This window comes from Dipodomys ordii, unplaced genomic scaffold (assembly GCF_000151885.1).
Source record: "Dipodomys ordii isolate 6190 unplaced genomic scaffold, Dord_2.0 Scaffold45, whole genome shotgun sequence".
Taxonomy (NCBI): domain Eukaryota; kingdom Metazoa; phylum Chordata; class Mammalia; order Rodentia; family Heteromyidae; genus Dipodomys; species Dipodomys ordii.
In genome coordinates this window covers 7,317,615-7,344,692 of record NW_012267261.1, presented here as the reverse complement: position 1 = coordinate 7,344,692, position 27,078 = coordinate 7,317,615, and the positions used below count along the sequence as shown (strand labels likewise).

At 35.9% G+C, this 27,078-nt stretch overlaps 1 protein-coding gene across 1 annotated transcript in view; it reads right to left on the bottom strand.

Moving 5' to 3' along the window:
* Nucleotides 1-27,078, bottom strand: part of Dlg1 (discs, large homolog 1 (Drosophila)) — a 115,884-nt gene that overhangs the window by 27,596 nt on the left and 61,210 nt on the right. The window contains exons 12-15 of the mRNA XM_013019309.1: nt 21,434-21,548; nt 14,656-14,832; nt 9,073-9,142; nt 2,611-2,710 (exon numbers count right to left, since the gene is read on the bottom strand). Of these exons, the coding sequence (XP_012874763.1) occupies nt 2,611-2,710; nt 9,073-9,142; nt 14,656-14,832; nt 21,434-21,548 (462 nt within the window). The remainder of the gene's footprint in view (nt 1-2,610; nt 2,711-9,072; nt 9,143-14,655; nt 14,833-21,433; nt 21,549-27,078) is intronic.

Sequence of the window (27,078 nt, the reverse complement as noted above, 5' to 3'; positions counted from 1 at the left end):
CATATCTGATATATGTTAGGTTTTACTTTTACTCTTCACTTGTATCGTTGAATTTTGTCCATTTTTTAATACAACAAAGAATAATTACCATTCATTGTAACAGTATCAACATGGGAACCAAATACTTCACTTAGCTACTTTTTCTATAAGTTGTCCATAGGTCTCTCTGCTGCCTCCATGAGATATAAATCTGTTAGGTCTATTTACTAATCCCTAACAATCTCTAAAATATCAGTCTCAAAATAAATCTCATAACATCAAAAATCTTTGGAAATATTTTCCAGTTCTCAGGTTTTCATTGGTAATTTTTCCAAAATACAAAACATTAAAAAAAGATGCTACTAGTGACAGGAAAAGTTAAAAGGCACATGCAAAAATAACAATTCTATTAAAAGAAGTAATTATGCATTATATCTACTGTCCCCATCCTAATATAAACCTAAATCATTATGATGGAAATAAAAGTAAAATACCAATAGTTCAGTATGAAATTCCAGTACAAAGTTACTACAAATAAAAAATATTTTGTGAGATTTAATACTTAATGATCAATAAATTATGAAGTTTTCAAATTACTAAAACATGTAAATGGGAAGAACCATCTAAATATAAGTAGCCTAAAAGATTATTTCTAGGAGTCATCACCTGAAATTACTTGAATTACTTGGTAATGTTTGTTAATTATCCAGTTAAGCAACTGGGAAATATTCAAGTTCTAGAGGAGCTTAAGGACAGTGCAACACCCAAGCAGGCCCTGAGTTCAAGCCCCAGGACTGGAATGGAAAAAAAAAAAAAAAAGGACTCGGGTCATTTATTCATTCTAGTATTTATTGGAGTCTTTCTACATGTCAGATCTGTCCAATCTTTATATAAATTACTTACTAGTAGAAAATTAAGAACACAACAAAAACAGACTGAAAACACAATATTGTTTATAAAGAAACCCCCAAAGTATACATCTATTTGCCAAAGTTTTAAATAGTCTTCTTAAAAAAAACAGATACCCAGCTGGGTTCCAGTGGCTCACACCTGTAATCCTAGCTGCTCAAGAGGCTGAGATAGGAGGATTGTGGTCCAAAGCCAAACTATGGCAGGAAAGTCTGTGAGTCTTATTTACAATTAATCACAGAAAAAGCCGGAAATGGTGCTGTGGCTCAAGTGGCAAAAGGAGCTTGAGCAAAAGAAGCTCAGAAACAGCTCCTAGGCCCAGAGTTCAAGCCCCAGGACTGGGAAAAACAACATCAAAACAAAACAAAAAACAACTAAAAGAGATCCCCTACTTCCTTCCCCCCAAACTGCTGCTTTAATTTTAATGTCTGTTTTATACCTTTATATCATAGCATGTTTCTAAACACACAATTCAAAGTGATTTTAACTTATTTTTACAACAACAACAACAAAATAGGGACAAAAATTCCAAGGAAGCCCACTTCTACATTCTAATAATGAGGGTTGGGACAACCAGTTTCCGGGGCCCGCTGCTCATTATTTTGAGTAGCTGGATACATTTTACTTTCTCATTACTAAATAAACTGTTTAAAAAAAAAGCCACAGTACTCATTATCTTGCCCATATAATTGTAACCCCTCTGTACAGTATTTTCACAATAAAAAAATCTAAACATGAAAAAAAGCCACAAAATAACCTTTAAAATGCCTCTATATTAAAATTTTTTTTAGCAAAACTAACGACATAAAAATCATGAAAGAAATTATCAAGTAATATGTAAAATGTAGAGCACCCCCCAAAAGTACTACAGAAATAAAAATCCCAAGCATGTTATAAACATGAAAAGCCTAAAAGCAATATGTATCACACACCTCCTTATGCCAGAAGGGCACTACCATGAATCTCAAAATGTATCTGAATAAGGTAGTCTGTGGATGGAGGTTAAAAAATAACTTGGGGAGTATTTTGATCACTTACTCAGGCCTTTTGATCCCATGTCGTCAGGGATCTCCTGTAGAGAGTAGTCCCCAGAGAGCAAGCAATAAAAAGATAATCAAAGAAAATAGTTGTCAGTAATTCATAAAATTGGTGCTACAGTAAGAGACAGTTCCAAGACCATTACAGGTACACATATCCTACAGAGCATTTTTGTAGATTTCTGAAAGCTAAATGTAACTTATAAAAAGAACAAAAATCTAGCTTAGCTATTGATTAGGATGGAGAGGTAAAATTTTAGGCCACTTCCTGATATTTTATAAGTAAAATTTACATTATCTACATATAATAAGAAACAGGATAAAAATGGAATGATTCCAGATCATCTACTATCAAAGATTTAAAGTGCAATACCTAGAAATCAGGCATCCAGTTTTTCCTGTGAATGTTTAATATTTTTTAAAAATAAGAACTCAATTCAAATATAATTCTGCTTACTTAAAAATGTTTATTAACAGGTAACAATACATTGTTTACTTCAAGAATGCAAAGGAACAAGAAAAAGCTAAGACTAGTGTACATATTAATGTATACCTGTTAAGTTTTCTCTGCTTGAAACAGTAACCTGTTGCAGCTCTTGAAACTGTCTCCATGGTAACAACCAACTGCAGGGCAGTAGGTGCCTCTATATTTACTTTCAGTTGACCACTGGATCCACATACTTACGGTCAGCATCACTTGTTTCCTGCTCACTCTGGTCCTTGTTCTTGTAGAAGGGGAATTTTCGGGAAAAGAGGTTCTTTTTACGCTTGTCATTGAATGACTGCTGAAGAAGAGAAGGAGGGGCAAAACAAAGGGATGTCTACTGTCTGTGTGTACAAAGGCCCAGGCTAGCAGCTCTGTGGAAGCTGACTCCTGTGACCACAGTGTGCAGTTTATATGAATTTCACTTTAATCACACAAAAAGTGAATTTCTAATTAGGTGTATAGTCCTCTTAACATTTTGCAAATGAAAATATTTACAAATTTTAAAAAGTATAATCCAGATGTATCTTAGAATAAGAAATGCTACTTGACAAAAAGAGTAAATCAGGCTACTACTATAGCATAGACTAAGTTAGTATTTGTTTATATGGATGTATATTTTTATAGGAAATTTTCCAAGTACCAGGTATGCTATCAGGTACTTTGCTGCTCAATTATTTTTGTGCATTAGATAATCATCATTTTATTTTAGCCTAACTATTGTTTTCCCTTTATTCCTTTATTTATGGCTACAATGAACTAGCAGAAAAGCACTATTAAAAAACCAAAATAATTATGATAAAGTTGCTATTACTTAAAATAATGTTTTTGGAAAAAGATAAATGGTTTTGGCATGAATAAAAAAATAGAAAGAGAAATGAATTTCATCAGGCATACCAACTCCAACAAAAGAGCAATGCTACCTTGGTTAAAGAAGGGTCAAAAGTCTTTTGGCCAACTTGAATACTATTACAATTAATTTACTCGTTTCTAAGCTGCATTGTACTTATGTACTTTAAAACAAAACAGAACCATATCCAATCCATTGGCACCATGTCCTATATATAGAACAAAAGCTACTAGAAATTAAGATTCTAATAATTTATACTTAGTTACCATGAAGGAACTAAGTAGCTGATTTGATGTCCCTCACTGTATAGATGCTAGAAAAGTTTTTCTCCTTTGAGGTGTGCAATCACAGATTTAAGACCATGAAGCACAAAAAAGAACGAGGCTATTAAAGAGGAACAGTTTCTGTAATTAAAGAGAAATTAACTAGCTTTCTGTTAACTTTTCCTGTTTAAAAGAAAACGATCTACCTAACAGGGACACTGGAGATGACCACTTTTATAAAGTGTGTGTGTGTGTGTGTATGTGTGTGTGTGTGTGTGTATAACTGACTATCCTTTATCTGTACTTTTGCTTTCTGGGGTTTCAGTTACACTCTGGGTTAAACTGTGGTCTGAAAATGTTAAATAAAACATTCCAGGATGACATTGATCAATATGCATTGTACTCATAAATTGACATGCTGAACTGAAACCTCTTTTTCAACTAAAAATTCCAGAAATAATTCCTAATTTTTAACTGTACATTGATAAATATGATGAAATCGGCAGTATGATGAAATCTCCTGCTGTCCAGCTGGTACAGGATGTACAACCTCCTTCTTTCTATCCACTGTATTCACCCAGTGTACCCTACTCACTTGTTAGTGATTTAATAGCTATCTTGGTTACTAGACAGCATGTTTGGTATCAATGTGATTGTGTTCAAGTAGCCCTTATTTTACTTTTCTTTATTATTTAGAGAGTACTTTATCAGTTTTTATAATCAAACCCACATAGGTAAAAGCTTACATATTTAATATGTGTTTACCCCTGTACACATGGAAAAAATTAAATATAACATTTCTAGACCAATATGGCTATTAATTTCTGCATAATGCCAACTCAACACAGTAAACTGGGATATTTTTTCCAAAGTTGACAGCACAGTTTATAGTTTTCAAGAATCCAAATTATTTATATGCATATATTATATTTATATAAAAGACTAATACTATCAGTATGTTATTAATCAATAACAGCAATAACCTTTCCAGGTTATGTAGTTATCTGAACAAAATTTAAAAATATAGAACTCTTCACAAATTTGTGTGTCATCCTGTGTAGGGGCCATGTTAATCTTTTCTGTGTTGTTCCAATTTAGTATATGTGCTGCTGAAGCTATCACCCCTCATTTTACTTAATAGTAGCCCCAAAGCAGTGAAGTACCAATACCAGCAGTATTATTGCAGTATATTGTTATAATTATTCTAGTTTATCATGTTATTATTAATCTGTAATTGTACCTATCACAAATTGCACTTTATTACAGGTATGTAACTTTGGGGAAAGGTGAATGTGTGGTTTGAATAATATCCATGGTTTAGGCATCCAGTGAATGTCCTGAAATTGATTTTCCTCAGATAAAGGGAACAATACTATGTATATTAATTTTGTTATATATGACATCAGACATATGTTTTTGTTATGCTTTTTCTTTTGTTGATTATGGGGCTTGAATTCTGGGCCTGGGCGCTGTCCCTCAGCTCTTCAGCTCAAGCTGAGCACTCTACCACTTAAGCCACAGCACCATTTCTGGTTTTCTGGTGGTTTATTGGAGATAAGAGTCTCAAGGACTTTCCTGCCTGGGCTGGCTTTGAACCGTGATCCTCAGATCTCAGCCTCCTGAGTAGCTAGGATTACAGGTTTCAGCCACCGGCGCCCGGCTGTTCTTGCTTTTTTAAGCATTTGATGCTGGTGCTTAAAGTGACTTTTAGCTCTGATTCTGTGACTCAAGAGGATCTACTCTGAGAAGATTATAGAACAAGGTTAAACTTTCATTTTTACCTTTTCATATCAACAATTCAGGAATAATATACACTTCATTCATTAGCCAAATAAGACTGTCTTAATTTCAATATAAAATTTGGAAGGCTTTAAGAAACAAGATAAAAAAGCTCTAAGCAGAAGTTAAAATTTCTATGAAAAAAGGAAATATTGTGGAGAAACGAGGGTTTATAATTATTTCACAATGTCAAGTAGCATTATTTAGCTGAATCCAAATTTTAGAACAAAGGAAATTTTAGGCCAAGTAAACAAAAACTTATGAAAACTTAATTTAGGAATGTTCTAAATCTTTTTGTTCATAAGCATCACTGGTTTACAGTTTAGTAGTAATTTTTGTATCTAATGAAATGGACATTTGAAATCAAAGTTTATTTACCCTTCTTAACTGCATATAGAGTGGTCAGAGTCAGTTTCACACCATATAACCAAAAGAAACATGAAGTTTAAAATGTTCTGATTCTTGATATTTTGCAGTTAGCCAAAATGAGATATCATAAAGATATCATAGCAGAGGACAGTAAGAAATGCTTGTTAGTTATGAAACTAATTGTACTATGTTTAACATTCTCTAGGTGAAGAATTTATTAAAACTGCAAATAAAAGCAGCACAAGCAAACAAGACAAAAATGTATAGGGGAAACACAAAACTGAAGAGGCATGCTTCCTCCAGTTTTTCTATATAGTCAATAAAAATACTATGATTAGTTACTTAATTCTCATTAATGCCATATTGTGAGAGTGCAAAAGAGATAAAATACTATTAAAACACATGATTAAATATCTAAATATATGATTTTTATATGTAGCTTTCAAAATAGATGAATATTAAGACGTTAATGAGAAACTGAAATATTTTGTCTGTAGTGAAAAAAGTGCACAAATCACCATGTAAGCAAAGGGTAAGGAAGAAGAGGAAATGGTGTTATAGAAAGAAATGCAGTTCTGTATCAATGGCAAGCGTATTTTTACCCCACTCAGTACCATGCATACTTTTGGTGCTGTGTTAGAACACAGTGATTGTATATCAAGTGGTTACAGTAAACAAACAAGACTAAGATTTAAACATATCGTTAATTCAGTTAAATTTGTATAGGATGAAAGATAAGTTACAACATGCAACCTCTGACAGCTTATTGTACATTAAATTATTTTTTAAAGATATACATAAAAGGACTTCAAAAGCACAGTATTACTTTATTGTACTTATTTCAAAACCTGAGCACTTACTAGGAATTTTCCTTACAATACAAATTTCTTTATTAAATATTGCTTTAGCTCATAGTATTCTGACTTTTCTTTTTTTGTGTGTGTGTTGGTATTGGGGCTTGACCTGGGTGTTGTCCCTTAGCTTTTTTTTATTCAAGACTGGTACTCTGTCACTTGAGCCAAAGCTCCACTTACTGGTAGTTAATTGGAGGAGAGGCTCATGAAATTTTCTGTTTGGGCTGACTTTAAACCAAGATCTTCAGATCTCAGGCTCCTGAGTAGCTAGGATTACATGAACTATTGTGCCCACCTTACTTTTGTATTTTAACACTTCTGAAATTATTATACAATTTACTAAGGTTTAATTTCATATTAAAGACAGTATTTCCTTTTAAAATTTAAAGCTTTAGGTTTCATTCTTTGTAGTACCAGAGACGTTCAGAGAACAGTTAATTTGTTTGCTGAGTTAAATTTTCATTTATTTCAAAATTTATGATTATTATTTCACTTCTATGACCAAAACATTTACAAAGTTTTGCTTCAGATTAAAAAACCCCAAGACATAAACATTGCCAGGAAAAATATTTCAATACAACATGTGTTCAGCTCTTTTTTTCAGGCTCTTTTAGAGAATATTCTACTGCAGTGAGTTCAGAATAATTAGCAATTATATATATAGTACAACTGAAGTCTGTGCTATCTTGCTTGTCTATTGACAATCCAAAGTTTTACATTTAAGCTGAGAAAATAAAAAAATATACATCTAAAATATATATGAAAGAATTTTGTTATATTTTGACCATCTCCAAATTTCTTTGACTATCAGATTCCTTACTCCTTCCAAATAACGCTTTCTGTTCATTCCAACATTTAAAACATTGATTATATAAGAAATCATTTCTGGAATGAAGAGTGCACAGAATAGGGGAAATCTTCATGAGTTAATCTGCAAGCTTAACACACACACACACACACTTTTTTGGGGGGTGGTAGTGGGTTTTGAATTCAGGGTCTTACAAGTCGAGCCTCAATTTTTTTGCTTGCTAATTAAGGTGAGTTTTTGCTCAGGTGTATACCTGGGTGCTATCCATTTATATCAGACTGTCTTTTAACTAGGGGTAACAAGTTGTGCTTCTTTGAGAACTCTTCATTGAGAAGGACTTTTTTCTGTCCAGACTGGCCTAAAAACTGCAATCCTAACAATCAGCCTTCCAAGTAGCTAGGATGACAGGTGTGAGCCATTGGCTCAGCTGAGTTAGTTCACATTTTGATGGGACCTATCATATAGTCATTATCATCATCATTATTGCATTTTGTAGCACTGGGGTTTGAACTCAGGGCCTTGTGCTTGCTAAGCAGGCAATCTACCACTTGAATCATGTCCCAGACCCTTTACCTTTAGTTATTTTTTTGAAGAGAGTCTCAACTTTTTTTTGTCCAGGCTAGCCTGAAGTGTGATTCTTCTCTTTATGCTCCCTGCATGGCCGAAATCACAGGCATGTACTACCACATTTAGCTTACTGATTGATACAAGGTGTCTTGCTAACCTTTTATCCCAATGATTTTTTTTTTTTTTTTTTTTTCATGGGGCTTGAACTCTGAGCCTGGGCGCTGTCCCTCAGCATTTCAGCTCAAGGCAAGCGCTCTACTACTTGAGCCACAGAGCTACTTCCAGTTTTCTGAGTGGTTAATTGGAGATAAGAGTCTCACAGACTTTCCTGCCTGGGCTGGCTTTGAACCGTGATCCTCAGATCTCAGTCTCTTGAGTAGCTAGGATTACAGGCTTGAGCCACTGGTGCCCAGCTTGTCCCAATGATCTTAATTATTTATAATCTTCTTGATCTCTGCCTCCTGAGTAGCTAGGATTATAGGCTTAGAAAGCCAACAGGCTCGACTAATCACTATTATACTAGAGCTTTCCAAATTTATATTGATCAGACAATTCCCCCTTCCTCGGTCACTTTTTATTTGAGACACAGAGTGAGTTGTAGATCAGGCTGGTCTGAACTCTTCATTCTCTCACCTCTGCCTCTTTATTTTTTTTTGGAAGTCCTGGGGCTTGAACTCAAGGCCTGGGCACTGACCCTGAGCTTCTTTTTGCTCAAGGCTAGCACTCTACCATTTGAGCCACAGTGACACTTTCAGCTTTTTCTGTGTATGTGGTATCGAACCCAGGGCTTCATGCATGCTAGTCAAGGACTCTACCACCAAGCCATATTCCCCGCCCACCTCTGCCTCTTTAATGCTAGGATTAAAGGCATATACTGACCTCTGGCTACAAGTCCTCTACCTGAACATCTGAATGAAGACTGAGTCCATTTTATTTTTAAAAATAATCTTGAACAAAAGTATGTTGCTAAGAGCATATCAAATGACAACTTTGATAATTTGGAAAGGGCTGAAAAATAGGTACTTGATTTTAATAAATGCTTCTTATAATAACAAGTACTTGGCAAGAACTATTTATAATTAAGGCAAAATTTTCAATGTGGTTCAAATGAATTTTGAAAGCCTATTATCCTTAATTACTGATTTCCAGAAATAAGAGATACCATATACTCACCCCTTTATCTCCTCGTGTTTTGGAATTGAATTTTACTGTTTTTAACCGGGCTCGTTCTTTCTTCTCAACTCTGCCAAAATACAGAAGATTACTTATTTATTTTGGTGCCAGAGATGGAACTGAGGCCTAAGAATTTCTTCTACTATATATATATATATTGCTCCATTTTTAAAGCTAGAGTCTTGCTATGTTGCTTAGGCTGTTCTTGAATTCTCCTGAGTATCTGAGATTTATCAGCACGGCTAGCCTCCTGGGTTAGAAATTTGTGGTACTCAGGGGTCAGCTCAGGGGTTCATGCTTGCTAGGCTGGGATTCTACCACTTGATCCACTCTTTCAGTCCTTTTTTTTGGTTATTTTTGAGGTAAGTTTCCAGTATGGGCTCATATATGAGCTTTGATCCATCTACTTTACGCTTTCCATTGTGTCTAGAATCACAGGAACACTCCAGGGAGATGGAGGCTCACAATTTTTCTGCCTGGCTGGCTTAAAAGACCATTCCTTCCAATCTCAGCTTCCCACACAGCTTGAGATGACAGCCATAAACAACTGTGTCCAGCTAGGAGTCTTGTGACATTTCAAAGACATTTAGGAGCCACCTAGGTTTGCATTCTAAAATTAACTAAACTTGTTGAAAAATAGACTATAGGGCTCATTTTTAATATGAAATACAAACTTTTTGCAAGGCACCAAACTACAGCACATATGTAAATACTTACATATGTACCCTATTTCATAATTCCACTGAAAGTATTGTAAGGCATCATTTCCAAGTTTATTTATTTTCCAACTGCCTTTTTTTTTTTTTTTTTTGGGTCCGGTCGTGGGGCCTGAACTCTAGGACTGGGCGCTGTCCCTCAGCTCTTCAGCTCAAGGCTAGCACTCTACCACTTGAGCCACAGCGCCACTTCCGGCTTTTTTTTTTCTGCTTATGTACAGGTACTGAGAAACTGAACCCAGGGCCTCATGGATGCAAGGCAAGCGCTCTACCACTGAGCCACCTTCCCAGCCCTTTCCAACTTTCTTATACCCAAGTTTTTTTTTGTTGTTGTTGTTTAAATAGTCACTTAGGCATACCATAGGATGATAAAAATGAAGCTTGAGAGACAGAGCAAATATGGAAAATTTTAACAACTGGTGAAAATAGGTAAAAGATACATGAATGTTCATTGCATTATTCCTGAACTTCTTTGTTTCTGTAGCACTGAAAGGTGAAAAAAAGGTTAGGAATAAAAAGCTTAACTACAATGACAAGTATGTGTAAATGTGTAATATAGTAAATGAAGTAAGTGTCCTGGGAGTTTGGAAGGAGCCTTCCTTATTTTTTTGAATGTGAGATGGGTGCCTTGGGAAGAGGTTAAGAGGAGCCTATATTTAAAAAGTTTTTGACCCTTGTTTACAAAGTGTTACTTAAACATCTAAACAGATAAAACTGTAACAAAATCTGGCAAGAAAATAAAATTTCATATGAAGTATAGCATTAGTATGAATCTTGAAAAGTCTAATGTAAAATGAGCTTTTTATAAACCTTGATTTCAACTTGCAATACTATTAGTACAGTTCAGAAAGCCTACCAAAGCATGAGGCCCTGAGGTGAAACCTCAGTATTCCCCAAACCCCAAAAGTCAAGCCCTCATGCCTGTAATTCTAGCTAGTCAGGAGGCTGAGATCTGAAGATTGTGCTTCAAAGCCAGCCTGGGCAGGAAACTCAGTGAGACTCTTATATCCAATAAACCACCAGAAAACCAGAAGGGGCGCTGTGGCTCAAGTGGTAGAGCACTAGCCTTCAGCTGAAGAGCTGAAGTTCAAGAGTTCAAGCTCAAGAGTTTAAGCCCCACTACCAAAAAAAAAAAAAAAAAAGCAAAAATCCCAAAGTCTCCCTGAAAACAAAGAAAACCAAATCAAATCTTTCCCCAAACCAATCTTTTTTTTTTAGTGCTACATAAAAATGTATAATAAACTCGTCTATGTACTTATCGAGGGTATCCATAGAACTAGCATTTAGTTAGTATGGCTTTGTTTTCTGAATGACTTTCAAATGTCTTTTGTTTCAAAAAGTCTTTGTTTTTTAATCATTATCTTGTTCAGAAATAGGTAAGCGATGTATGGTATTCATATGTAAATATTACCCCTGAAAGAAAATACAGAATTGTAGGACTTAAAATTCTTCATGCTTCTATTATAAACAGAGGTCTAACGAGGAGATTGTTTTATTCAAGGAAACAAGTTTCAAATACACTTTAGAGCTGGGTACCAGTGTCTCTTTCTTGTAATCCTAATTACTCAGGAGACTGAGATTTGAGAATCATGGTGATCCTCAGGAAAGTTTGTGAGTCCCTTTATCATCACTTAACCACCAAAAAAGATGAAAGTGGAGCTGTGCTTCTAGTGGTAGAGGGCTAGCCTTGAACAAAAAAGTTGAGAGATGTGCTCAGGCCCTGAGTTCAAGTCCAAGGACCAACACCAAAACAAATAACCTCTTACCCCCCTACCCCCTGCCCAACAAAACAAAGCCCCCCAAAACATTTAAGAACAAACTGGCATAATTTGTAGTATACTTCTATTTTATGAGAAAAAGGATATTCTGTAATGGTTCTCATGAATCAGGGGGCTGACAGAGGTCCTAAGTTATATCTTTCATGGTAACTCCCTTTTTTGCCATTTAAGTTAGCAATATTTCTCATTGGTTCAAAGGACATGTAAAACCTCTACCAGATATCTCTGTGGGATATGACAATTTTTAGGAACTCTGACCTTTATATTTAAGATACGAAGTTTCTACTAACTCAAGAAGAATTCCTGAATTGTAAGCAGCTGTCTATTCTAGGAAACAGGCTGTGAGAAGAACTGCATTGCTAAAAGAGGATTTGCCATCAGATATGTGATTGTACAATAGTTCTATCTTGCCAAGTATGTGGCTCTATCTAGCAACAATAGTTATCAATGTCCAGACCATAATCACAAAACTTGGCAATATTTTAACACATGAAGCTCTGGGTTTGATCCTTAGCAATGTAAAGCAAACAAAAAAAAGCAAAAACAAAATATCACTTCTCTTTTGTATATCTCCTTATAAATAGTTACATGACTTGGTATACTTATCAATTACAATGAGTTCAACAAAATAAAAATAAAGTTAACTCATTCAGAACATGTTTGCTCCATCAAATTTGACCTCAAATAAATGAATTTTCTAAAATAAACATTACAATCACATTAACTATTTTTGCTGCTTATATTGAGGGCTGGGACTGTGGCTTAGTGGTAGAGTGCTTGCCTAGCATGCATGAAGCCCTGGGTTCGATTCCTCAGCACCACATAAACAGAAAAAGCTGGAAGTGTCACTGTGGCTCAAGTGGTAGAATGCTATCCAGCAAAGAAGCCCAGGGACAGTATCCCAGAACTAGCAAAAAACAAAAAAACTTTGAAAAGGCCTTACAAAAAGACATTTAGGCAATAATTAGGATGTATTTAATCTCGTGAAGTGTCAGGCTTAGGAACTGTCTTCCTTTTTACAAAATTAGACAACATTCAGAGACTGGGAGGATCCTTTTCAAAGGTAGCCTGCATCTAAGAACTTTAAGCATGCAGTTATGAATCACTGAAATGTTTGAGTCCTTTCGACTAACCCAGTATTGCAAAAAACCAAACCAAACCAAACCAACAACCCCCACCCCCAAACCAACCAACCAACCAACCAACCAACCAACCAACCAACCAACCAACCAACCAACCAACCAACCAACCAACCAACCAACCAATACCACCAAAAATCAACACTGCATTCAGGGGTGGGAACTTTTCTCCTTGTCAAGGATCACCTAGTGATTATAACATCATACAAGGCTCATACAAAATTATCAGCACAGGAAGATGGTCCTGTGGAGGAGACCTTACATGTTCTGAAAGAGATGTGAGGCATACTAATGGATTCTCCCTCCTCCACTCCACCCCCCCCCCCCCCGCTTTTTCTGCTTGCAGTATAGGGGTTTGACTCAAGGATTTACACTTGCTAGGTAAGTAAGTGCTCTGCCATTAAGCAAGCCACACCTCTTTTCACTTCAGGTTATTTTTTTCTTGGTGGTATAGGGGGCTGAATTCAAGGCTTGTGTTTACTAAGAAGTGACTTACTTGCCATTTGAGCCACACTCCTCGTCCTTTTTGCTCTATTTATTTTTGAGATAAGAGTTCTGCTTTTGGCCTGGGCTGGCCTGGCTTGTGATCCTAATATGCATCCCATGTTCCCATGTAGTTGAAATGACAGAATGTACCATCACACCCATCTTTTTTCTGTTGAGAGGAGTCTCTGAATTGGTCTGGAACTATGATCCTTTCAATCTCCATTTCTCTCACAACATGGACAACAGGTATGTACTAGTTCAACTAGCTATTGGATGAGAAGAGGTCATGTGTGTATGCTCAGGCTGTCTTCAAATTGGGATTTTTCTCAATCTCCGCCTCCTGAGAAATTTAGGATTACAGAACTGAGCCAGTAGTGCCTGGTATACAACTTTAGGTTATTTTGTAGATAGGGTCTTGCTTTGTGGTGGCTTGGGACTACACCTTTCCCACTTGCATCTCCAAGATAAGCTAAGATCAGAAAACTAAGTCACTGTGACTGGCCCATTCTGTTTTAAGTTAGAGGAAGTAGAGTGTGAGTGAGTGTGTGTGTGTGTGTGTGTGTATTAAATTCAAAACCCTCAGGTAGCAAGGCTGGGCAGTGTACACCACAGTTTTTGTTGTTGTTGTTTTTGTTTTTTGCTAGTCCTGGGGCTTGAACTCAGGGCCTGGGCACTGTCCCTAAACTTCTTTGCTCAAGGCTATTAGTTTACCATTTGAGACACAATGCTATTTCCAGTTTTTTCTGTTTATGTGGTACTGAGGAATTGAACCAAGGGCTTCATGCATGCGAGGCAAGCTCTCTACCACTAAGCCATATTTCCAGCCCTGCACAGCACAGTTTTAGCAATAAGAAGGTGAAGACAGAAGAACTGCAAGTTATAAATAGGCCTGGGCTACACAGGGAGACTGTTTCAAACAACTTTTTTTTTTTTGAGCTAAGTCTCGCTAACTTTGTTCCAGCTGTACTTAAAGTCATGATTACCCTGCCTCTGTCTCCCAAAATGGCTGGAGTAATAGTCATGATCCACTAGGACTGGTTTCCTTAAGTATATAATTTGATCTGCTATGCATGTATAGAGAAATAATCACTAAAATCAAACTAACACATCCATACTTCAGTTTTATGCTTTGTTTCTGACAAGAATCTACTTTATCAGAAAATTCCAAGTAAAACATTGTCCTCATCATTCTAAAATTCATTATTTTGTACAACTGAAAGTTTGTATCTCTGATATAATCTTCACATTCTTCTTCCTAGACTCTTGGTAACTACCTTTGTACATTCTGATTTGGTTTGACTATTTTAGATTTCACATGGAAGGGAGATCACACAATATTTGACTTTAGTTTCACTCAACATAACGTTCTTCTAGTATGTCCCTGTTACATAGTAAGAGAAACAATAATCTATGTTATTCAAAGCCTGTTTTGAGGTGGGTAAAAAAACCCAAAAAACAATTTACCTGCGTTTACTAGGAATCACTCCAACTTCATCACTTTCACCATCTGGTGTAACCTGTCTGGCTTGCCACCACTCGTCATCGGAAGCATTAATAACATGGAGAATATCTCCAAATTTGAAATTCAATCCTTGACTAGGAAGGCCACTGTCTTTAGTCTTGTCATAATCAAAAAGGGCTCTAGAAACAGAAGAAAAAATGTTAATAATTATTATAGTGGTAGTAAACATTTTAAACATAGGACTCTAAAACTATATGTATTTGGATAGACAAAATCAGTACTCTTTGGTAGAATAATACCAAGTTCAATTTTGAACACACACATACACACAAGCAAATGAGAAAAAAATAGCACAATCAACCTGTTAGAAGTTTTAGTGTATTACCAACCCATTTCTCTTTAGAAGAAATTGTTCTTTTCCTTTTTTAGTTTTTCCTTTCAATCAGATTCTTGCTATGTAGCCCCTGTTGGCTTTGAACTCACAATCTTTCTGTCTCCTGAAAATTACAGGTGGTATTGAAATTTGCACTTGTTAGGCAGGGTCTCTCCCACTTGAACCATATCCTCAGCCCTTTTTGCTTTCACTGTTTTTCAAATAAAGCATTTACATCTATGTCCAGGTTGGCCTGGATTGTTATACTATTAATTTACACTTCCCATGCAACAGGGATGATAGGCATGCCCCACTATAGCTAGCTTGTATTGGCAGAGACGTGTGTGTGTGTGTGTGTGTGTGTGTGTGTGTGTGTGTGTGTGTGTGCGCGCGTGCGCCCCTTCTGAACTTTTGGTGTAGGTTGTCCTCATACGACAAACCTCCTTATCTATCTCCTAAGTAGCTAGAATTGCAGGCATTAGCTACAATGCCTAGCTTCCTTTTATGTTTTAAATGTGACACCTAGAAAGTTAAAAATGATGTGACTTATGCTTCTACTAGACAGTAATGGGACACATAATTAACATGAATAAATATAGAATGAGATTACTGTGGGTTTTAGATTCACTATTTACTGGAGCATTTTGTTTCTATATTAGATTGCCTTATTATGGGCAGTTTATTTGGTTCTCCTTAATCTTAGTTCTTATCTATTAAATGGGACTAATAATAATAATACTTATACAATGATTCTAATGATTAAATCAGACCTGAAAGTATATATAAGAAAATTGTATACATGCTTCTGAGTGTGAGGGGACATGCCTGCAATTCTAATTATTTGGGAAGTTAAGATTTACTTGGGTCTAGGAGTTCTGGGTCAGCCTTTGAAACAAAGCAAGACTCCATCTCAAAAAAACATCAGCAACAAAATAACAAAACTGCTTTAAGTATAATTCAGTGACAACTAGCATTGAATCACCCTTCTAGTTACCCTTCTGCTCCCCTTCCCTTTCTTCTTCCTTCCTTGCTATATTGGTGTTTGAATACTTGAGGCATGCTCTCAGCTCTTTTATGCTTTAGCTATTTTTCAGACAGTGCCCTGGGCTGGCCTGGGAATGTGATCTTACTATTGATACTTTCTGTACAACTAGGGTAATAAATATACCAGATGGGAACTCACTAAGTTTTGGCTGGGGCTGACCTCTAACCACAATTCTCCTGATCATCTCCTAAGTAGCTAGGATTAAGGTATGAGCCTGCCACTGGGTCTGCATTCTTAAGTTGAAGACATATCAAAAGAGTTATTCCAAATAAACAAAATTAAAAGATACTGTCTACTTTTACTAAACACTTGGAAAAAAATTCTCTGGATTCATTACTTGTCAATTGATTAGATGAATATGATTATTCTGTCAATTCATTAATCTTCCTATTTGTTTATAAATCCAGAATTGACAGAATATTCAGTCATTGTCAATAAATACTAACTACATTGAGCTGAAGAGCTCAGGGACAGCGCCCAGGCCCAGAGTTCAATCCCCATGACCAACAAAAAAACAAAACAAAAACAAAAACTATAGATATTTTACTAGCTGCCACATATTTTGGAAAAGATACTTTATTGACAATTGAAAAATGTTAGTATTTAAAATTTCGATAAAGATATCTGTCTTACTATTTCATTAATTACCTAATTACATAAACAAATGAAACTCTTAAATCCTAATTAAGCTTTTAAGAGTTCAAGAAAGAGCTATGGGTGTATGGTAGAGTGCTTAACTAGCATGTACAAGATGCTGGGTTTGATGCTCAGCAGCAGGAAAACAAGTATATAGCATTACAGTGAGATAAACTGAGCTTGGAAGGTATAGCTCAGTGGTAAACCATTTACCTAGTATAGTCAAGGCCCTAAGTGTGATCCTCTAGAATTGTAAACAAATAAACAGAGCAAGAAGTACAGAAAGGGCCTTAGCAATTTTTAAATATTATTTATCAATGTTCTTTTTCATGTTCCCCAATATCTTGTTTTTTTCCTCTTCTTCCTTCTTTATATGGTGCTAGACACTGAAACAAGGCTTTGTGCTTGCTTGATGAGCCACTCCATCACTGAATCACACCTAAACTTTTCTGTAATAGCCAACTTTTCTCTTGAGATAAAACTCAAGAGAGGTAGAATTATCTGAGAAAAATAAATGTATTGGAGGTTAATGTTTTTCAAATTTGTTGTTATTCTTTTACTTAAGCAGTACAGGTAGGAGACTGTATTTGCTAAACAGGTGCTTTTACTACTTGAACTAGTAACTCATAATGTTCTTTAAAGTACTTTTAAGGCTAATGGTGTAAGAAGAGAGTAGAAATGAAAAATGGGGATTATTAATCATGTATTAAAATATGTACATAAGTAAATAATATAAAAGGAAATTAAAGCATTTAGAAGGTAGAACAAATGTCAAAAGACATAGTAAATCAAGGTAAAATATCTTGACATTGATTTTAACTTCACCTTTTGCATTACCAAAATTATGATTTTAACTTCACCTTTTGCATTACCAAAAACTACTATTGTAAATGAACAATGGATAAAAGAATTTAAGTTACCCACAAATTCTAGTATAATTCATCAATCATAATGAACACCGTTAACACCCTATCCAACTAAAGACCACATACAAAACTTGTAACTCATATTCACTAATGTATTTTCCCCTAATCCTGTTTTCTTGGGATCAAGAGTTAACCACTATTAAAAGGCAATCATCATTTAACATTCTATGTTTATTATGTGCTTGACTATATTCCCATTTTTGTTGGTTTGGATTTACTGTATGTATATAAATGACTTAAACAATAGAATAGTTTGTTTCAGAGCTTTATAAAAAAAAGTATTTCTGGGCACTGGTGGCTCATGTTTGTAATCCTAGCTACTCAGGAGGCTGATTTCAGAGGATTGAAGTTCAAAGCCAGCCCAGGCAGAAGTCTGTAGGACTCTTATCACCAACTACTCAGAAAAAGCAGGAAGTGGCACTATGGCCCAAGTGGTAGATTGCTAGCCTTATGCACAGAGTGGTTCAGGGACAGAGCCCTGGCCCCGAGTTCAAGCACCAGGGCCAGCAAAGAAAAAAGTATCATATGTAGTCTTTTGTAGCATTCCCCCCAACCTGTGTGTGTGTGCGCACATGTGTCCTAGAGCTTAAACTCAGGGCCTAAACTCTGAGCTAGCTTGCTTACTCTTTCTTCTCTTTCTCTTTTCTTTCCTTCCCTCCCTCCCTCCCTCCCTTTCTCCCTTCTTCCCTCCCAGATGTTGCTGGACATCAGTGGCTAAAATCTGAGGATCATGGTTCAAAGCCAGCCCGGGCAGGATAGTCTGTGATACTCTTAGCTAAGATCAACCACAAGAAAACTGGAAGTGGAGCTGTGGCTCAAGTATAAAGTGCTAGCCTTGAGCTGAAGAGCTGAGGGACAGTGCCCAGGCCCAGAGTTCAAGCCCCATAACCCGGAGCGGGGGTGGGGTTGGGGGTGGGGGTGGGGGTGGTGAGGGGCAGAAGCCCTGAAAACAAGAAACACAAAACTTCAAAGAAAGATGAAATGACATTTTATCTATGAAATAAGAGATGAGAAAAAAGAAACAACTGTAAGAAGGAGTACTTATAAAAAAATAAAATAGGACTCCTTCCTTCTTTATCCTTTTTCAGATATGCTAGACTTAAAAAATAAACAACAACAAAAATACCAACTAATCATACAGACAAAACAAAGTACCCACTTTCTGAAGTATGTAACCTCGCAAAATAAGTCAACTGAGAAAGAAGAGAAAGTGATATCTAGGAAATAGATTCTGACCATGTAGAGAGCAAAGAGAATAGGATAAGAAAAAAGTGAAGTCCCATCTGGAGATATTCAGAATGTCTAACAGCAGCTAGTCTAGCGTGGGGCACAAAAAATTAAAATCAACTCCTTCCCCCAGAGTCTTCTCACCCCCACAAACCAGTAACAATAACCCCCAACAGCTGGTAAGACTGTGTGTGTGTGACCACATGTTTCACAATGTGAAATATTAGAGAAGGTACTGGAAGCATTTGGGTAAGTTAAGCAAATGAAAATATGAGACAATTATCAAGTCCAGGAAAAATGAAGGCATGCAGAAGGAAGTAGCTTAGTAATATGACACTTGACAGAAATGATTGTTACATGAATCTAAAGACTATTAATGTTATTACTAGTAACTGGGCTATATTTGAGTGAAAAGAAGCAGAATAAAGGTGGTATGGGACCTAATAGTAAATTTGTCATAGTAGTAAATCCATAATATTGAAAGTAGAAAATACAAGTCTATGTGTATTATTTAGAAACTGGAGGTAGAGACAAGGGACTATTCTAGAAAATGCAGAAAGTGGGGGTTTGTGGGAAGGGACAGTTATTTTTCATTATAAGCCTTTTAATAAATATTACTTAAGAGTATTATATGCCAATAAAAATGACACAAGTAAAGATGATTCACTAAATTTACCTAAAATAAATATAATTCAGTTTTTAATTAAATTATTATTATTATTATCACTCAGTTGTAGAGCATGAGTTCAGGACCTGGGCACTGTCCCTGAGCACTTACACTCAAGGCTAGTGTTCTACTACTTTGAGCCACAGCTCTACTTCCAGTTTTCTAGAGGTCTATTGGAGATAAGAGTTTCACAGATTTCCTGCCTGGGCTGGCACTGAGCCTCCTTGATGCTCAGATCTCAGCTTCCTGATTTGTAGGACTGCAGGTGTAAGCCACCAGTGCCTTATTTTTTTTAATACCTAAATATTACTAAATCATAAAAAGGCAATACTTACTAATTATGCTAAAATTAGAAAATACAGATAAGCAAAAATAAGAGATGCTGAGTAACTTCAGAACAGTAGTGTTCTTAAGGTAAATATTTTAAGAATTGGAGGGAGAGAAAAATCTGACATTTAGGATTCTTATCTCATTAGAATGGTAGAAGGAATAAGTAAGTAGGAACAGGCCAGAAGGCAGTAAAAACAAAAACAAAAAACAAAACCCTTTTTGTAAAAAGATTTAATTTTTTGGTTGGTCATGGGGCTTAAACTCAGGGCCTGGGCACTGCCCCTGAGCTCTTTTGCTCAAGGATACTGCTCTAATACTTTGAGCCACAGCTCCCACTTCTGTTTTTCTTTTTTTCCCTTTTTTTTAGTGGTTAATTGGAGATAAGAGTCTCTTTTCTGCTTAGGCTGGCTTTGAACTGTGATCCTCAGATCTCAACTTCCTGAATAGCTAGGATTACAGGCATGATCCACTGGTGCCTGGCTAACCCTTCTATATCAGAATAAAATCTTTTGAGGGCAGAGTTGTATAATATGCATTCAGGTATAGTGTACATGCTTGCACGTATAGATATATGAACACACAAGCATTTATATAGAGTAAATGCTTATTTATGTAACATATGTCATCATATGCCAAATATGAATAAAACATTTAGGAAGGTCTGAAGAAATGAGAGACTTACTAATGAATAAGATGACTTACAGTGCAACTAACATTAGAATGATAGCATAATATCGTCCTCAGTAAAAAAAAAACAGCATAAGGAATGTAGGTGGATGCTGGGAATGTGCCTTAGTGGTAGAGTGCTTGCCTAGCATGCATGAAGCCCTGGGTTTGGCTCCTCAGTACCATATAAACAGAAAAAAAGCCAGAAGTAGCACTGTGGCTCAAGTGGTACAGCACTAGCCTTGAGCAACAGAAGCTCAGGGACAGTGCTCAGGCCTTGAGTTCAAGCCCAAGGACTGGCAAAAAAAAAGAATGTAAGTGGGATTTCTGTTTAAGTCTTATTAGCCAATGCAATGGAAGAATGTTTAGATACTAGTATATATTTAATATTGCATCTTTGCTGGCACATTAATCATACATGGTCTAGAAAAATATTTGTTTTCTCAAAGTGTTTGAAAGATGCATGTATGACTGAGGTTATTCACATTTTAAGCTATACCTTTCTTATGCTCTCTTGGCTACTATGGAAACTTGTCATAGGTAATTAAATGTCACTCAAATGGAGACTATCCTGTTGTAAAAGGATACAGATAAACTGAAAAGTTGATGTTATCACATATGCTATTATGTATCAATTAAATTACTACTAAAGCAACAATCAAAAAAATTTCTAGCCCATTTTTATTTTGTCTTTATTATATCATTATTATTTAAGGGGTTATAAAACTTCCATTAAAATTGTAGTATTTTAACTCTTAAAAGATATACTGTCAGGAAATTAATCATTAAAAAACATCACAGATTTATATTTTTCTATAGCAAAACTAAGCAAGCCACTGTGAAAATTTAGGCACAATTTGCATGCACAAATAAATAAAGATTGGCCATAATTAGAAGTAAAAAAATTTACCTGACATAGAGGGATCGCTTCTGGCTGGTTCGAAGAGAACCCGAACCTGAACTAATGCTACTGTTCATCATCTGTTCCCGCAAGTCATGTATTTTAGCTTCAAAACGACTGTACTCTGATGGAAAAGAAAGAGGAATAAATTCAAATATTATAGTCCCAAAATTGTTACTTGTAGATAAAAACTATAAAGTGTCTAAAATTTCAAAATAATAATTTGTCCAATATGAACCTTTAAAAAATGCCTTAACAAGCCGGGCGCCGGTGGCTCACGCCTGTAATCCTAGCTACTCAGGAGGCTGAGATCTGAGGATCGCGGTTCAAAGCCAGCCCGGGCAGGAGAGACCATGAGACTCCTATCTCCAATAAACCACCAGAAAACCGGAAGTGGCGCTGTAGCTCAAGTGGTAGAGCGCTCGCCTTGAGCTGAAGAGCCGAGGGACAGTGCCTAGGCCCAGAGTTCAAGCCCCACGACCGACCAAAAAAAAAAATGCCTTAACAAACTGCTAAGTAAGGTTTTAAAGATAGATTATTTTAATTATTGTACATCAACACCTGAAGCATTTCCCAAAATTTTCAAATGACATATTTATATGCACTTTGTTTTTTCTGGTCATGGGACCTGAACTCTGGGCCTGGGTGCTGTCCCTCAGCTCTTCAGCTCAAGGCTAGCACTCTAGCACTTGAGCCACAGTACCACTTCCGGCTTTTTCTGCTTATGTGGTGCTGAGGAATTGAACCCAGGTCCTCATACATGCAAGGCAAGCACTCTACCACTGAGCCACCTTCCCAGCCCAATATGCACAACTTTTCTTTATAATTAATTTCATTTACACACAATTAAGTGATATCAAATCTGTTTTTCTTATAAACTTTGCCTTTTAGCACATAACAATTACAAGTCTGTATAATTTAAGAAGACAATAACAATAGTATGAGTTTGCTCAGGTACTCTTCTGTCATTCTCCACAAGTGTTGTAGATGCTATTACTAACCAAAGCAACAATTTGTTAATAAACTCAGAAACATTTCAAAACTCACACTAATATCTAATAAGATAGTTATTGTCCTTTAAAATAAATAAAAAGAGTACATTAACTAATTAGTAAATTGGGCAGTATATAACAGATTACAGAATATCCACTATGGTTCAGTAATAATCATTCAATGAAAAATTATCTTCACTATGTATTGGTACAATTAAGATATAGCTATGCTTACACATAAATGTAAGTCTATAAGATTATATAAGATCAAGGGAGATATGGATATGAGGATAAAGTGTATCATGAGTTTAAAACTGGATTTTCTAATTAAAAACCAGTACTATTAGGCTTTTAATTTTACATTTGTATCTGCTTTATTGAATATGAAGAATCTTGTTATGAGCAAAATGGAACTGTAGTATTGCATAATGATTTGTTTTATACAAGAATTCATTCACAACAATGAATAACAAAATCAGTGCTGCTACCATCCTCTCATGACTTAAAACTGTTAATTATTGTACGCATTATCTTGCCCATGTAATTGTAACCCGCATTATCTTGCCCATGTAATTGTAACCCCTCTGTACAGTATGTTCACACACACACAAAAAAATAAAATAAAAAAAGGATAAGGAAAAAAAAGAAAAAAACCTGCTAATTATTTCACTTAGTGTTTTATCGTTAGAGTATAGTCCTCAAGGGATACATGTCACTCAAAATAGGTTTTCCTTGAATGTTAATGCTAAGTGAACATATATTCAGGTTCATTTGTTTTTATTTCCAACTTCAACTTTTAGGTTGTTTTTTAGTTTTTGTAAAATAGTTCAAAAGTTAAATATATAAAACAAAGTGCAAGGGCTGGGGATGTAGCTTAAGTAGTAGACAGTGAGAGAGACTGAGAGAGAGAGAGAGAAAGAAAGAGAGAGAGAGAGAGAACACAACTTCCATCCTTTCTCATCCTATTTGGTCTTGGTTGTTTTTAAACATTTTTAAAAAGGCCTGTCATTTTTAGCAATGTGAGTAGATATAAACATGCAAATACCTTTATCTTTATTACAAACATGTATACGATATGTAATTTTGTATATACACAAACACATGTATCTTCCTGTGTGTGTGTGTGTGTGTGTGTGTGTGTGAGAGAGAGAGAGAGAGAGAGAGAGAGAGAGTGGGTCTTAATTTTAGGGCTTTGTGTTCTTGCTTGGCTTCTTTACACATGGCTTTACCACTTGAGTCTAGTTCCAGCTTTTTGCTAGAAAACTGGATCTAGGAGTCTTGTGGATGTTTGCCCAAGCTGGCTTTGAACTGTGGTCCTCAGATCTCAGCCTCCTGGGGAGCTAGTATTACAGGTAGGAGCCCCTCATATCTGGGCTGTATTTCTCCTTTTTTAAACAGTAACATACACATTTCTCTTTTCTTTTTTTTTATTTAATAGTATTAAAATGGTCAGTCTAGTAAAACTTAGATATGCCTCATTTTCTCTATGGTAAAGCTATATAACATTTGTTTTTAAGCAAAAATCTCTTGTAGGTACATTTCACATACTATATAGGGTTAGAAATGGTTTCCTTTAGATAATTAAAGTGACTTTTTATATGAGTGAAGTTGTTTGATCTCATTTCTGTCCTTTGTATTTTGTGTCAAATTATATATGCCTTTTATATAAATAATAGTGAAAATTATTTTAACCATGTTATCTTGCCAATCAAGGTGGAATTATTCTAATTCCTTTTGTATGTAGGCTAGTCTTTTGATTCCCTTGTAAAGAAGGAAATGTGGCAGAACTGATCCTGTATGATTTTTCAAGGTTAAATTAAGAGGCCATGATGCTTTTGTTTGGTTCTTTTGGGATGTTTGTTTTGTGGGAAGGCACAGACTTCAGAGTTTACAAAATGGATCTCAGAACCCAAACATTACAGGTATTATGATCACCATTTGAGGCTGAAAATGTTCTTCATTCAGCCAAGGGGGAGTTCCTTCCATCCTGGAATCTATGCCCTTTTGAAATGTTTCAACATTCCTTGAGAATTTCCTTGTTTTCTGACATAGGACATTACTTGCCTAAGCCTAATAATTTATCCAGAAAGCCTTTAGTAATTTTAGAGGATAAACAGTTTTTAGAAGGTAAGACATGGTCTGGGTACTGGGGGCTCACACCTGTAATCCAAGTTACTCGAGGCTGAGATCTGAGGATCATGGTTCAAAGCGAGCCCAGGCAGGAAAATCCATGAGACTCTTATCTCCAATTAACCACTAGAAAACCAGAAGTGGAGCTGTGGCTCTAAGCTATCCCTGAGCAAAAAGAGTTCAGGGATAGTACCTTGAGTTAAAGCCCCATGATGGGAGGGGGAAGCAAGCAAGCAAGCAAGCTGGCCAGCCAGCCAGCCAAGGGTGCTAGGTGTGCTCAATGCTGTTGAGGTGAACTGAGGTCCCTCTTAGAGGATATATATATATATATATATATATATATATATATATATATATATATATATATATATATATACACACACACACACATACATATGTATACATATAGCTATTGATCTATATGCTTACATCTATATAAATTGAAAACTAGGACTTTATATCTATTTTTCCAATTTGAATCCAAATGACAGGGTTTATATTTAGTATTGTTCATTTCTGTATTTGTAACATCTCCAGCAGTGAAAATCATAGACAATACTGACTTAAAATATATACTAATTTGAAAAATCTGCATATATAAATGATCTTCTGTTCCAACACTGTTTACACTTTCCTGATTGGGATCTGTCCACTCCTTAAACTTCTCAAAAATGCAGAGAAATTATTTGTTCCATCAAATGGCTTTAGGACCAAATTTATGAATATGTAGAAAGGGAAAATTTGTTTGTTCCTTTTTAATTTTTAAAACTTTCCTCCTTTTCATCTGCCTCTCTACTCCCCTAATTAAGTTTAACCTTTTTTTTTTGGTGTTGGTCCTGGGGTTTGAGAACATAGAGCCTGGGCATTGACCTTGCCCTGAGCTTTTTTCCTTAAAGCTAGTGCCACAGTTCTATACTTTTAGCTCTTTCAGTGGCTAATTAGTTTAAAAAGCATATTAAGTAGTAACATACAACGAATAAGATTAAAAGATGGATTTTTCTGCTCACGCTGTCTTTGAACAGTGATTCTGAGATCTCAGCTTCCTGAGTAGCTAGGATTATAGACACTGGAAGAAATCCTTGCTAAACATGCCATCTCTGCTAATGAAGACAAAAATTCATTTGTATTTTATAAAGAATACATTAATATAACACAGGCTTTAAAGTTGAAAGCAAGAACTCTGAGAGAATGGATTTTATGAATGGCCTACAGAAGAAAAACAATTTTGAGTAAGAAGGCAGGGTTGGTTGTTTTATGTCAAAGAAAGGGTAGGAAAGAAACACATAGGAAAGAAAATGGGAATAAAGGAGACTAAAAACTATTATGAATTTGCTACTGAAAATCAGTGTAAGGGAGTGTAAGAGATGACAAAGTCTTACAAAGAAGTGCCACTAGTCTGGGTTAGGGTATAGCTCAAGCAGTAAAGTACCTGCCTAACACATTGAGGTCTTGGGTTCAATTTTCAGTGGTACCTCTTTCCTCTAATCCACTGAAGCCAGCCTCTATCCCTTCTACCTTTGGTAATAATGAAAAAAAAATCAAGAGATGGGGATTAGAACTCCCTGCAATTCAGATTTATTACTTTATTAACTTTTTAGTAATATTGGGATTTGAACTAATAAGCACTCTACCATTTGAACCATGTTTCTAGTCCTTTTTGTTTTAGATTGATTTTCAGATAGGGTCTGGTGCCTTTTCCAGGGCTGGCTAAAGTTTTGATCCCCTTGTCTCTGCCTTCAAAGTAACTAGGATTAGAGGAGTAAGCCACCACTCCTGGCCTTGCAATTCAGATTTAAGTCAAAGGTGTGAAACTCTTGAAGAATTGAATCATTATGGCCAATTTTCAACTTTCCTAGACTCTAGTCACTTGAAAATTAGAGCTAATAATGGCAACCTCAATGTCATATCCATTTCTGAAAATGAAAAAAGGGGTGGGGAAGTAGTTCAGTGGTAATATAGGGAAGTAATTCAGTGGTAATGTGATTGTCTAGCATGCACAAGGCCTTAGGTTCAATCTCTGGGGCTTAAAATAAACCAAAACCAAACAAAAACAAAGCCAACAATAAAATAACAAACCAAAACAGAAAATTCAAACTACAACAAACTCTCATAAACATAGAACATGACCAATGGGAAAGAGACACAAGTTCAATTATTTTCACTTTCTCTTTCTCCTTTAAAATACTGCTCTATGTAAATGTCCTGTTCAGGTCAATAAAATATCAATATATTATTATATGGACTCTTATATAGCATTTTAGAAGAATTGTAGCTGAAAGTCAAGTGATGAGGATGGGGTGAAATTAGGTATGCAGATAAAGCCTAGATTTCCTAGGAAACCAGATACAGAGAAAAACAAATCTGAGGGGTTGGGAAGGTGGCTCAGTGGTAGAGCGCTTGCCTTGCATGCATGAGGCCCTGGGTTCGATTCCTCAGCACCAAATAAGCAAAAAGAAAAAAGCCAGAAGTGGCGCTGTGGCTCAAGTGGTAGAGCGCTAGCCTTGAGCTGAAGAGCTGAGGGACAGCGCCCAG